Source organism: Parasteatoda tepidariorum, chromosome 7 (assembly GCF_982258835.1).
Source record: "Parasteatoda tepidariorum strain Cologne lab strain chromosome 7, Ptep-v5.0, whole genome shotgun sequence".
Classification (NCBI taxonomy): Eukaryota; Metazoa; Arthropoda; class Arachnida; order Araneae; family Theridiidae; genus Parasteatoda; species Parasteatoda tepidariorum.
In genome coordinates, this window is record NC_141761.1 from 25,706,728 (window position 1) to 25,720,132 (window position 13,405).

Below are 13,405 nucleotides of genomic sequence, written 5' to 3' on the forward strand. Positions count from 1 at the left end.
AATTAAATTCACTGGCCTTCCAAAGAATCATTAAATTCACTTGTCTATCTGGTAGTCCTACTAACATCAACATTTACTCACAGATCTGTTAGTCCACCACCAGTCGTCTATCTTCTAAGTTGTGTTAGATGTGGCCTTATCTCCGTGGGCTCAAAAGTCACATCGGTTCCAGTGGGCCCAATAAATACGACTTTTTATTTTATTTTAAAGGTAAGTTGTAAAATAGTTTTACTAAATACATTAATGATAATTAGTGTTAAATACTTTTCCACCATATTTTGAGAATTAAATGTCCGAAAAAGAGACATGCTTTTGAAAGAAAAAGTTAGTTACTGTGTCTGATATTCTTACTTAAAAAATAATTTGCGCTAAATAATTAAGTCTACCCCTTGAACCATCAAGTTAATGAAAATCTGATAATTAAATCAAGAGTTACTCGGAGTAATCTCCTTTTTTTCTTGTTTTTTTGTGAGCAAATATTTATTTAATAAAGCACAAAAAAAATATTGAGCACAAGGTTGATAGGCTGTTATTTTTTCTTATATTGCAGAGTTTCTTTTTTTAACAACAATGACAATAGAACACATTAACCTTTTGTTTGACAAAATATTTTAAATTAAAGCTTTAAGTAATTAGAGACATTAATGAATGTGGTTAAAGCATCAATTAATTCTCTAATCTTCCTAATTTGTTTTTCAAAATATAGACGAGGATAGCTAACATTAATTAATCATTAATGTAAAAAAAAAAAAAACTACAAGTACTATTTAATTTCTGTGCATCAGAACAATTTTTATCCTTTCTGATCCTGAACAAAAATCAAAATCCATTTTGAAATTAATAGTGTTTATTAGATAATTTCTAATTAGCTATAATATTAAAATGTCTTAAAGGTATAAAGTTAAGAACATGATCAAAAGATAAAGTTCCAATTTAATAGTGGCAATGAACATTTATTAGAAAGAGAAAAAAAGGTAATTTTAACAATAACAAGAGTATTTTAATTAACAAAACAAGCGCAAGTGTTAAATATTACAAATACAATTACATTTCATAAGAATAATTTTTGGAAAGCATAATAACTTCCTTAAGTTGCTCATTTTTCAGGTTTGCTGCACTTTTAAGAGTAGTATTATTTTATCTTAAGGTACATACTTACTTCGTTTCCCTTAAATAAACAAATTTCTAAACTTTTTGAAGAAATAGCTAAAACTAAGAAAAGATACTAAATAATTTTAGCATATATTTTAAGCGCAAAAAAAAAAAATATTAAATGACCAATTGAGTTCCTATTGCCACCCACTAAGTATTTAAAGTTTTTTTTCCCCTCTTGGTATTGTAGGAGTAACATTCAATAAAAATTTTTACAATATAAATCTTTATTTGAAATGTACTTCATTAAATGGAGAATTCAACTAACTGAGCCTTGATAATGCCAGTTGTGTTACATTTATAGATTACATCTGGAGTAATTTCTGTAAAGAGATTTTGCAAAGGATTATCAACATCTTTGCAGTAAACGTCATCTTTCAGATTGAAACAAGAAATAGTTGAATTCTGCAATCTAAAATAAAAAGGAACACAATAAATAATTTAAGAAAAATATATCTTATTATGTGAGTAATCTATCTTATAATTTAAGAAAAACTTTTCTATTAGGGTGGAAACTCATTTGTATTTTGTGTGATGCGTATTAAAAATTATCAGCTTGTTAGTATCGTAAGACAGTTTGCATACAGAAGTGTTAGAATAAAAGCTTTAATTCTAATAATTTCTTGTTCTTTTTAAAAATACTTATGAGAGTAACAAACTTGAATTTACAACATTATATTAAATTTTAAAGAAGAACTATGGCCACTTAAATGCATATCCGCATTTAAAATATATTCATCATTACATTAATTCATTAATGCACATGAATGCAAAAACTGAAAGTGAATGTCCTGAGTAACTTTTGATCGAGTAATCGAATTTTCACGTTCCACTTAGGACTAAATCTTTATGACTCAATAGCCTATCCTTGAATATCAAAATTAATGAGTGCAGACGTAAGTAACATTATTTGAAAACTATGGATCCGAAAGCAAAGGCAGGTGATCAGTTGAAAGTTTAAATGAAAGACACTTTAAATATTTATTTATTATTTATTATCATTATTTTTTTAATAATAGTTAAAAAAAAATTGAATTTTTAAGGCAAATTTCTGCATTATTTTAAATAATGTAATTTTAAAAAATGGAAAAAATGCAAAATTTGAACGAAATCGGAATAGTTTCTGAATTGTCGAATTTCAAAACATCGTATATTTAGTCGCATATCATTTGAATAAAGTAATTTAAGGTGCTCACATTTTTTTTTTTGCTGCGTTTGTGCTTTATGCTCAAAGTTTCAGTTTTTTATAGTTGTTTAAAGATCTAAAGATCAACTACACATTCTTGAAGAAACGATAAACTGAAATTTAATAGTGCCAATGAAATGCATGATACGTTTCACTCTAAAAAAATAAGCACTGATAAAGCTAAATGAAGCCAAGTAAATTCATTATATCATAAATCACCAATGTTTTTACAATTAAAATATTTTTTACACATATGTTTTTCTCTTTGAAAACTGTTTAAGAGTTGAAGATTAATATTAAGATTGTACTAACAAATGAAGCTGAACACCCTTTCTTTAGAAGGGATGAAAAGTAAATGATCAATATTAATTCATCATGCGAAGTCATACACAAAACTGAAAGATAAATACCAACACAAATAAATTAAGCAAAGTCAATTCCTATTCATTTCTTCTATACATAGCCTTTTCGGTGGGCCACAAAAACCAATTCCACAGAGGTATCCTGGTACTAATAGTAGTACCTTTAGCATTTATTAAGAAGCGCAAATCAACATAATAGTAGTAGTAGCCTTTACTTAAAATCAATTGAGCATCATTAAGGCCTGGTTTCTTAGGACAGAACGCCGTCAGCTGGAAATCAGCGCTAACCTCTGATTGGTCCATTTGTGAGTTTGATTGTATACGTCATTGAACGCTCATCTTGAACTACAATTGCCGTCCAACTCAACTGCAGTTGGATTACAACGTGACGTTAACCACAGAAGCAATGGCGGACAACATCCAACAGCACATTGAAATCAGCCAAGATTTTGATTTAACATAGCTTCTTCATTAATCATAGCACTCTTCATTTAGCTCAGCTATAATGTGTTTTTTCTTGGACAAAGTCATTATTTGTTCTCTAAAACACTGGTCGACAATAACAAAATCAATACAAATTCAAAATAAATATTTGTTTACGTTATTAACGCATGCGCAATGAGAGATAATGTCTGCGTTGGACGGACTGCTCAAGCTGAGCTAACAAAAAAGTATTTTTTTGGCGTCAGCTCTACATCAACTTTCCGCTGACGCCCAGATAAGGCGCTAGTTCTAAGAAACCAGGCCTTGAGCTAACAAACCAGTATTTTGTTGGCGTCAGCGGGACGTTGACGTCCCGCTGACGCCCAGATAAGGCGCTTGTCCTACGAAACCAGACCTTTAAAGTTTCAATAATAATCAGGTGATTTTTTATGCTTTTTTCAGAGGAAGGAGTACCTTTCGTCTTTTAAATTAGCTTTTTGGTAAAAAAAAAAGTTTTTTTTTCAATTCAATTTGTTCTCCTTATATCAAAATTAATTAAGCATCATTGTTGCCGATAACAATATATCAATATTTTACGTTCATATGCATGAATTAGTATGTTATATCTATTAATTCGGCATTTTAGAACTATTTTTTTAAAATTGAATTTCTAACTATTGCCAAAATTAGTGACTTATAATTCTCCAAAATAATGAGTAACGACACAAATATATTTATAATCATTTTTGGCGAATGAACTAGTATCAGTACTTCTTTCTAAGACTCTAAAAACCGCCTAACTATTACTGATGCCAGTAAAGCTTAATTAAATGTGGTTTTCAACACTTCTGGTAATAGCGTTATAAAGATTGTGGTAATAACTGTTATGAGAAGTTATTATACCGAGGTGCATAATATAAGTACTGTGGTAGTACATTTCTTCAGTGCCCTCTCAAACAGAGACCCATCCTAATATCACTATTTTACACCCTCACTGCACCTAATCTAAAACTTTTATTTTTATAATTCGTTGCTGTATACTAGTGCAGATTCGTACTATTAGATTACACTATAATCTGAGTTTGATTCACTGAAAGAAAGACTAACTATGGACACAGTGTCATTTAAAGTGTGATATTCCGAATTGGCAATCATTTTTCAATGACGTAATAGATTGCTTCAATTTTATTGAAGTTATACTTCCTATGCGACTTTCAACAAGGTTGCGCTAAACGTTTAACGCTACATTTTTATTGGCCGGGAAATCACGTGGTAGGATCCTGTTTTCTCTCATTCATTTCCATATTGTTTTGGTTCTCACTAGCATAAAAATACTAAAAGTATTGTTTTTCTATAAATATTTTTTTAGTTTGTTTTGATACGCATATAACTTAATAGGGTAGTATTTTTTATTTTCAAATTTAGTGAATAACAATTGTAAAAAATGAGTGAAAACAATCCCACGGACAATGCGACGGATTTAAGGTTATGTCAAGGTACGTCTCTTGTGAATATCAATTGATTGTTTCTCTTCTGAAATTACATTATGACGCATTCACATACATTATTAATGCAAACACATTTTCCAGGGCGAGACGATGAGGCTGGTTCAAGAGGTCCACGAGGAAAAAATCTCTATATATATTTCTCTTACACGGCACCAAAAAAAAGCCTCATTACAACTCCCCGAATGGCAACGTAAGAAAATGGACCAATGATTGCTGCTAAAAATGTCACATGGCAAATGTCACATGAGGTGGCTCAACATATAGCGCTTTTAAAAACTGAAACAATAACCAGAGTGAGCATTATCAGGTTGCTCAATTCAGATTCATGCCCTAAAAACATGATAATATTTAATTTAAACTGGCTCAACATATAGCGCTTTTAAAAACGAAAACAATAACCAGAGTGAGCATTATCAGGTTGTTCAATTCAGATTCATGCCCTAAAAACATGATAATATTTAATTTAGGCTCAATTAGGAATTAATTAGGCTGGCCTTCTCCATGACTATAAATAAGTCACACTTTTGAGAAAATCAGTTTAGTATTGACTAAACAAGTTTTTAATCATGGACAACTTTATGTTGGCCTGTCAAGAGTTAAGTCATTTGACAGCCTTTCAGTAATTGCTCCAAGATGCCAAATCTATAATTGTGTTTTCAAAGAAATTCTAAATGCTTAGTGCTAATTTCTTAGAGCTTTGCAGAAAAAAAAGTTTTTTGAAAAAAATTTAATTGAAACTTCTATTGGCAGTAGGAAAGGGGAACTGCCAAAATCAAAACTCCCCGATTAGAAATGCAGCATGGCGACCTCCACGTGGTATTTCTCGGGTAATGCTAACAGCCATGCATTTTAATTTATTGTATGTAAAACATCCTTATTTTGTTCTAAAATTTTATGTACTTTATCACAAATGTTAATTAATATAGAAATTGATTTTAATAATGCTGATCACCAAAAAATATTTCATTTGGCGATAAAACAAATTTTTGTGTTCTTGAAAATGAAAGACTTTTTGAGGGTTATTATCTCACAAGGAAAAGTTAGGGTTTAAAGTTTATATTTTTAAATAATAAAATTTTTTTCTAAGACTTTCAGAATTAACTAGCATTAACTAATTTATTATACACATTTAGTTGAATTTAGGTGAGTAACTGCAATATTTGATAATTTATTTTGCTAATATGTTTCTCATTTAGCTAATGTTTTGATTTTTTAACCATGTGCAATCTAAATAGCTAATATACTTTTTTAAAAGCCAATAAGAACACTGATAGAATTCTTCTACATAAGTACAATACTATGTCTTTGATGATAATATATTATGTCTTTGTGCTAGAGCATTGTGTTCATTGGCGAGCGAGCGCAGCGAGCTATGGTTCACGGCGTGAACCACATAGGATTGCGTAGCAATTCTCGGGGGTTGGCGAGCGTTAGCGAGGAGGGGGCGGAGCCTCCTAGTGCACAATATTACCGTGATTACAGAGCACGAAAGCGAGCAGGAAAAAGAGTCGTTGAATAGAACTAGTGATCCTTCTACGACTGCTGATTCTTCTACAATTAACGTCGTAGGTTGCGAAGTTTAACTTCTTCCGCGCGGAGGGACTCCACGCACAATTTTATTTCATTAGCTCTTGTTGAATTTCCACTCATTACATTTATAGAAACACGCTTTAGGAGCGTAAGGATCAAGATAAGAAATACGTGATTTCATATACCTTTTATTTAATATACGAATTCGAAGACGTTCATTCCTATAGGTTGCTAAATTATTAACGTTGATTTAACTTGTGATAACCTAACATAGGAAACCTAAAGGCCTGTTTAGACGATCCAATTTCTTGGACAGAGATTGATTGATATTGATGGAAACTTGTTTTGCTTTGAGCTTGGATCGTGTAAACAATCATCCAAGAACTTGGACCAATTTCTTGGACGATAGTAGAGCATGTTGTACTTTCCATCCAAGTTTTTTCTCCCTTAACCAATCAGCCTCTTAGGTTTTGTGACGTCAACAAGCAGACAGCAAATTATGTCATTTTGTTGTCTGTTTTCATATATTTTACTCCAAATAAATTAATCTGTTGCGGTTTATTTGTGTTATTATGATTTTATTTGAATTTATTTAGTAATTTTAAACTTATGTAAGTATTGTTTTATAATGTTGAATATGAACAATGCGCATGCGCAAGTTTTTCTTCCAACGAATCAGTGACATTCAAGAGCTTGGATAGTGTCAACGAATCATCCAATTTCTTGGACAGAGTAATCCGTTCAATTTCTCGGATTCGAGAACTTGGACCGTGTAAACAGGCCTTAAGATGACGATCACGAGAACGCACGATCAATCTAACTTTTGATTGATTAGAGCTAACACATCACTCATATACTTAAATCCTTATCAAATGTCATAAAAAATTCTTTCTTTGCGATGGAACAGCTGATAGGGAGGAGTTCGATAAGTCCGCCGACGGACTTATCAGCATTCGTTCGTTAAACGTTCAAAGGCACGGCCTGTCTTTGAACGTTTAGTATACACCAAATTCTTTGTGGATCTAAGTAGAATTATGAATTTGTATAAGGTACATACATATAAGCATTCTGCTTTACTTATATAGATAAAAAAATAATTTAAAATGAACGAAAACACTACATAAAACTGAGTGGTCATTTTCTTTTAACATTTCTTATTCTAGCTAGGACTTAAAATATTCATAAATTGTAATTTTAATTCATAATATCCATAAATTGTAATCTGAATAACTGTTATAAATAGTTTTAGACTTGAAACTTATACCATTTTTATAGAAGAAAAATAAAGTAAATAGATGATGTAACTTACGCGCATTGAAAATCTTTGAACTCCCTCTTTGTCATCTCTGGAATATTTTTTGTTGTGATGATTCCTACATTTCTGAAGCAGTCAACAAAAGCAAATTCGTGTTCTTTAAGACAATGGATAAATTGGTCAACGTTGTTGGAAAACTGATTTTTCTTTGACTCATCATTTTTTGACTGTATCTTAGAAATAGAAAATGAAGAACCGCTGCTAGAACTGTGACCTGAATCTCCAAAAGCTAGTATACAAAAGTTTACAATAATTATAACTGAATGCTACAAAACTGTAAAAAAATGATATTCAACGTAAAAAAAATTATTCCGCTTCTATTTATGTATAATCATTAAAGTAGGTTAATCAGTATACTTGCAAACTGTAACGTGATTTATTTTTAGTTTTGTAAAACCAAAGATAAACTAGATGAATAACTTTACTGTTATATATAAGGCTGTCCCGATATTTAGAATGAACTACTGTAATAATATTATAGGCTTGTAATATTCTTTATGCAAATAATGGTTGAAACTGCATTTCGTTATTAACTCTGGTTATATCTGGATAAAGCTAAATTCATAAAATGAGATAGTTGCTTTAAATCATAAAACATGATTAATCATCTTTCATCGGCGAACTCCAATTTAGTCATAAAAAAATCACAAGAGAATTTAAAGTTTACTAATATTTCCATATGATAGATATGGCGTAAATATTCACAAGCGCACCTTTACTTCTCTACTATAATAATCACATCACCGCGATAAAACCAATTCGAAACAAATATTGTTTTATTTAAAAATAACCACTGCATTGTATTTAATTTCAAAGACACAGTGTTGTTTTTTATAACATTAAAATTCAAATTACAAGACTGCTAATGACGCTTAAAATCTAATCTCTAAGCAAAATGACTAATAATAACATTGTTACATAAATTATATATATAAGGCTAAACTAACATGTATATCATTACTTTGGTACTGTCAATATATTTCTACGAAGTACCTTCACTTACTTTCAGCTAGGAATAACTTCGGTGAACATCTATGATAATACAATGAAGAGTTTGTCCGCCTGTATCTGTTTCGTGTCTCTCCAGAAAAGTTTATGCATGTGTTTCTTGTTACTCCAGAAAAGTTTATTCTATCATCCTGAAATTTGGACAACGACTGCAAGGGCTAAATTTAACCCCCGATGCTAAAATTCGTTCGAAATTTTCAATTAATTCATTCGGCAGATGAAAAAATGAAATGTTTTCATTCTCTTTAGAATTCGAAAATTGATAAAAATGAGACTGCAGACGATTTTCTCTCTTTCAAAGATTTTAAAGACTATATCAGTGAATGTTCCTAGCCATGTTAAAAGTAATATTAATGGAGAAATGGTACTAATCCGTTTAAGGGAAGCGTAAAAAATCGAAAACTATTATTGACGCCAATCATGCTTCATTAATTTTGGTAATAATTACAAGCTAAAATGAAAAAGAAAAACAATAACTTCTAAGTACTATCAATCAAAATTATTAGAGAAATGCTCTTAACTCATTTAAGAGAAATGTAAAAATATACCCATATTATTATTGACTCCAGTAATACTTAATCAATTTTGGTAATTGGCCGACCGGATCAGGGATCTGACCTCCTTTCAGGAAGAGGTCCTAGGTTCGTATCCCGGAAAAGGCGCGGGTGTATTCTCATTCGCTATGCTATCCGTCCTTACTGTGGGAGTAACGTTGGCCCACCTAATATGGTGTCCTTGAATGAGTGGCTAACAAATCTGCCCTACTAATACCTAAATGACAACTGACAATCGGGTGAGCATAAGAAGAAAAAAAATTGTGGTTATAGGCACTATTGGTATTATTGCAATTAGTGCCGTTTTAATAAGTACCAAATGTACAAATATAGGTATAACGTAATATATTAGTGCATTTGAACTAGTAAATACGTGCTTTGCTTACTATAATAATGTTAAACCACCGGGAATGACAAATTATTGTAACAAATATGAAAAAGAGAATTATTTTAGTTTTATTAATTGCGGTTGTATAAGTCTTTTAGTTTTGTGCAAGATTTCGTAGTGCTGATAAATTGATTTCTTACTTTTCTCTACTCTGCACTAAAAACGGTTATTCAGCTAATGTTAAATAAAATTATCAAAACATTATCACACTTCCAGACTGTAAAAAAAGAGCATTCATTTAGTTTTTAGGGAAAGATTTTTACCTGAAAGGATGTCTTGCAAAAATATGTTTGAAACTACATATTTTGACAGTTACAAAAGTTAGTATATATACCACTAATAGCGATAATATTTTTCCTATCAGTTTTAGGGCACTAATATCGCGTTAGTTGCAAATTTTAACTCTTGTAAACTCTTTTAAAATTATATCACAGAATGGACTCTTATTAAATCATTTATAAGTATATTTTTTAAAGAATTGTTGCCATTCTCATTAAATGTACATTATTAGATTTGTTAAAAAATATTTTAGAAGTTCAACTTACCGAGAACGGTTAACTGTACAGATAATATAATTCAATCCTTCATAGTCAAAGTTTACCACAAACACAGTTTTCCTGTTCCAATTTATGTAACTTCAATTTTCATTTATTCACTCCCGTTGACTTAGCATTATTTACATTTACAGAAACACATTTTAAAATCGTAACTATCATCGAAGGAATTACTTAGTTGGATATGTTTCTAAAAATACTAATTCCGTGAAATTATCTCAAATTCGTCCCGAAATTATCCATGTTGATTTTACTAGTGCTGACTTATCATGGGAAACTAAAGCTCTAATTAATATGTAAGTTCTATTACTTGAAATAAAATTCAATTTCGATTAGAAACAGCTCTTAGTTACCAAATCGCTGATATTATTAAAAGGCTTAATATCGCTGCAAACAAGCTTTATATAAATTCATAAAATTTTTCTTTTATCTTTGTTCAAAATATATATTTTTCTGAAAGTTTTTAGTTTTCAGTATAGGGTAAACCAACCAGTGAAGGAACACTACCCAGTGAAGGAACATTTCATATATATTGATCAAAAATAAGAATTTGAAAGTTTTTCTTTAGATAGATTGGTAACAATAGCTTACTGCCAAACAATAGGAAGTCATCTAGCAATGTTTTGGATTACCTGGTCACATAGACTTCTCTGGAAAAAATTTTAAATTTCTTATTATCTCTGCAACACCTTTTTCTTTGAAAAAATTATAAGGTGAGTGTTTGTGTTTATATGTTTGAAGTGGAATTAATTGCATGTAATGGTTTTATTTTTTTTACTGTGAAAATAAGAATTCAAAATATGTTTATTGAAGTTACGTTTTATTTTTTTTAAGCATCATAGCATCATCAATTACTGAGATAGGGGGGTGTTTATTCACTGGATTACCAAACGATGAAAAACCAGTGAAGGAACAAGTGTTATTTTACTGGGTTTTTCCTAAGTTAATGAAAATGAAAAAAAGGAAACTTTAATTTTTTTGTACCTTTAGTGATGTTTTGCATCAAAAGTATGTCAAAAATACAAAAAACAACTTCTAACCAGTGAAGAGAACAGGCATGTTCCTTTACTGGGCATAGATTTCCCAGTGAATGAACAGAATGTGTTAATATGTTGACACTTTACTTTTCAATTCATGATTACAAAAAATAGTTAACATTTTCCAAGTATTTGTATGTTATAATTTCAAGAATAGGCTTGTTTTTAGATATTTGTATGGCATATAAATTCATAAAGAGTATTAAAAAATAGCCAAAATTAAGTGCTCCTTCACTGGGAAATTTTGTGTTCCTTCACTGGTAAGAGCTGTTCCTTCATTTGGTCTTCTTACTACTTGTTATTTGAACCTCCAAAACTTTAAAACAATAATATGTAAGTTCTCTACAAATTTTTTTTACATAATTTGTATTTAGTAACAAATATGTTGACATTGTCATTTAACTAAAATTACGGATTTTGAAATTAATATGATTTTTTAAAAGGCAAGCGAAGCTTAAGTGTTCCTTCACTGGTTAGTTTACCCTAATATAGGTTTAAAGTATTGAATTAATTGAAGTCTCAATCCGATACTATATAACAAAAATACCTGCAATTAGTTATACAACACATTATTCCAGATTACTGCTGACTTACAATTAAATTTTAAGAATGAAACTAATAAAAACAGATGTTAATTTGCTAGTTAAAATATGAAAAAATGACTTATAATAGATACAACTCTATGAGTCACTTTTTAGAATCATTGAACTACTTCTACATAATAGTAACATATTTAAAACTTACCAACGAAGTTAACAGCAATAGTTATCGTAATATAAATAACAGTTTTAGCAAGCATGACTTTGTTTTCTATTGCTTTTGTAAAGAGTGTTTTGATATATTATTGATTAAAATATATTATTGACTTTAAATCTTGCACAGCTATACACCTTTAAATATAGAAATCATCCTTAAAACATAAAATTATAGTGTAAATATGTGAAATCAGCTGTGTACATAGAAACTGTGACACTTACTGGAGAAACACTGAATTTTTCTGACCTAAAATTTTACATAATCAGTAACATTTAAAAAAAAAAGAATCAAAGTAAAAAATAAGCAAATTTAGAACGAAAACTTTTTTAATGTATAAATGTAATTAATATTCCTTCATTTTAATAAGCTTTAATAACAAAGTTATAAACTTAAGAAAAAAGAAACGATTTCCTGTGTTAAAGCAACAACCTATAAATATTACATTAGAGCTGTTCAAATATAACGTAAATACTTCACATAGGGTAGAGGAAGGCTTGCAATTGGTTAAGTTTTGTTGCCAGTAGGGAAGGGTATGTGTGCCCTGGTAACGTTGGACAGTACATTTTCTTCATAAAAGTCCTCCGTAAGGAACAAATCTAAACACATAAATACAATAATTGAATCTTGTTTTGGCAAACTACTTTAGTGTTACTAAATCAAAAATTCTATTTCGAATTTTCAATCATACAATTTTCAAATAATAGCAAAAAAGTTTATTCCATATTAAGTAGATGTTAATTTTAAAATTGAGTTCATAATAACAGAATTGGAAACTAGTTTTGTTTTAAATGAAATAAAAAAGTATTGAAAGAGTTAAGAACCATTTAGTAAATGAATTTGTTTCTTTCACTTTCTTTTAGCTATTAATAATCTATACTATCTTAAACACTAATGCGTATAAAGCTAAAATAGTGATAGAATCTCTTTTTTGCGTTGCCAACAGAGAACTGAAACATAAAATGAGTGGGAATTTATAATCATTAAGCATAAAACAGCATTACCAATAAAAAAGACATCTACTAAATAAAATCTACGAAAGATATATATTTTATACTCGTATAAACATTTATTATTCATTATTATATATAAACATCAATATATACTTATGTCCGTTCAGACATGATTTTTCAATTACCATGAATGAAGCTTTAAGCCCAGTTTTGTTCCCTGTTTTAATACAGTTCAGTTCCTACTGTAAAGTAACTATCGGACTATCACGCAGTAAAACTCAATCTTTCTTAATCTTGAGGGGTTAGACTCAAACATGTTAATTAGTGGAAACATATTAGCAGAAACACGTAAGTAGACCCCAAAACATATTTTCTCTGAATAAACACATAATCTTCTTTTCAACGGATTGTGATTTCTGACCTCTAAAATACAGAAAGTAGCCGCAATCTCAGAAATAGGGTCCTAATAGTTTAGTCGAGCGAGCAGTCCAAAGTTTTCCATAGTTCTCTGAATGTTAATTTTATTTTTTGCGAATTTTGCCATATCTTGTGAATTTAAACGAATTGAAAATTTTTTCACACAATCATAAAATTCGTTTATTCAAAGAAAATTCCACGCAAATTTTTTTTTTTAATAATTACTTATTATATTTATTATAAATTTAGAATTCAGTACAAAGAG

General features: G+C 29.8%; 1 protein-coding gene across 1 annotated transcript; it reads right to left on the reverse strand.

Annotated features, from left to right (window-relative positions):
• Positions 1-1,359: 1,359 nt before the first annotated feature.
• LOC107437583 (uncharacterized) lies at positions 1,360-11,968 on the reverse strand. The gene is made up of 3 exons (XM_016049639.5): positions 11,762-11,968; positions 7,471-7,705; positions 1,360-1,564 (listed from the first exon to the last, which is right to left on the reverse strand). Exons 1-3 carry the CDS (start codon positions 11,814-11,816, stop codon positions 1,399-1,401), a joined length of 456 nt encoding a protein of 151 aa, XP_015905125.3. The 5' UTR covers positions 11,817-11,968; the 3' UTR covers positions 1,360-1,398.
• Positions 11,969-13,405: the final 1,437 nt, after the last annotated feature.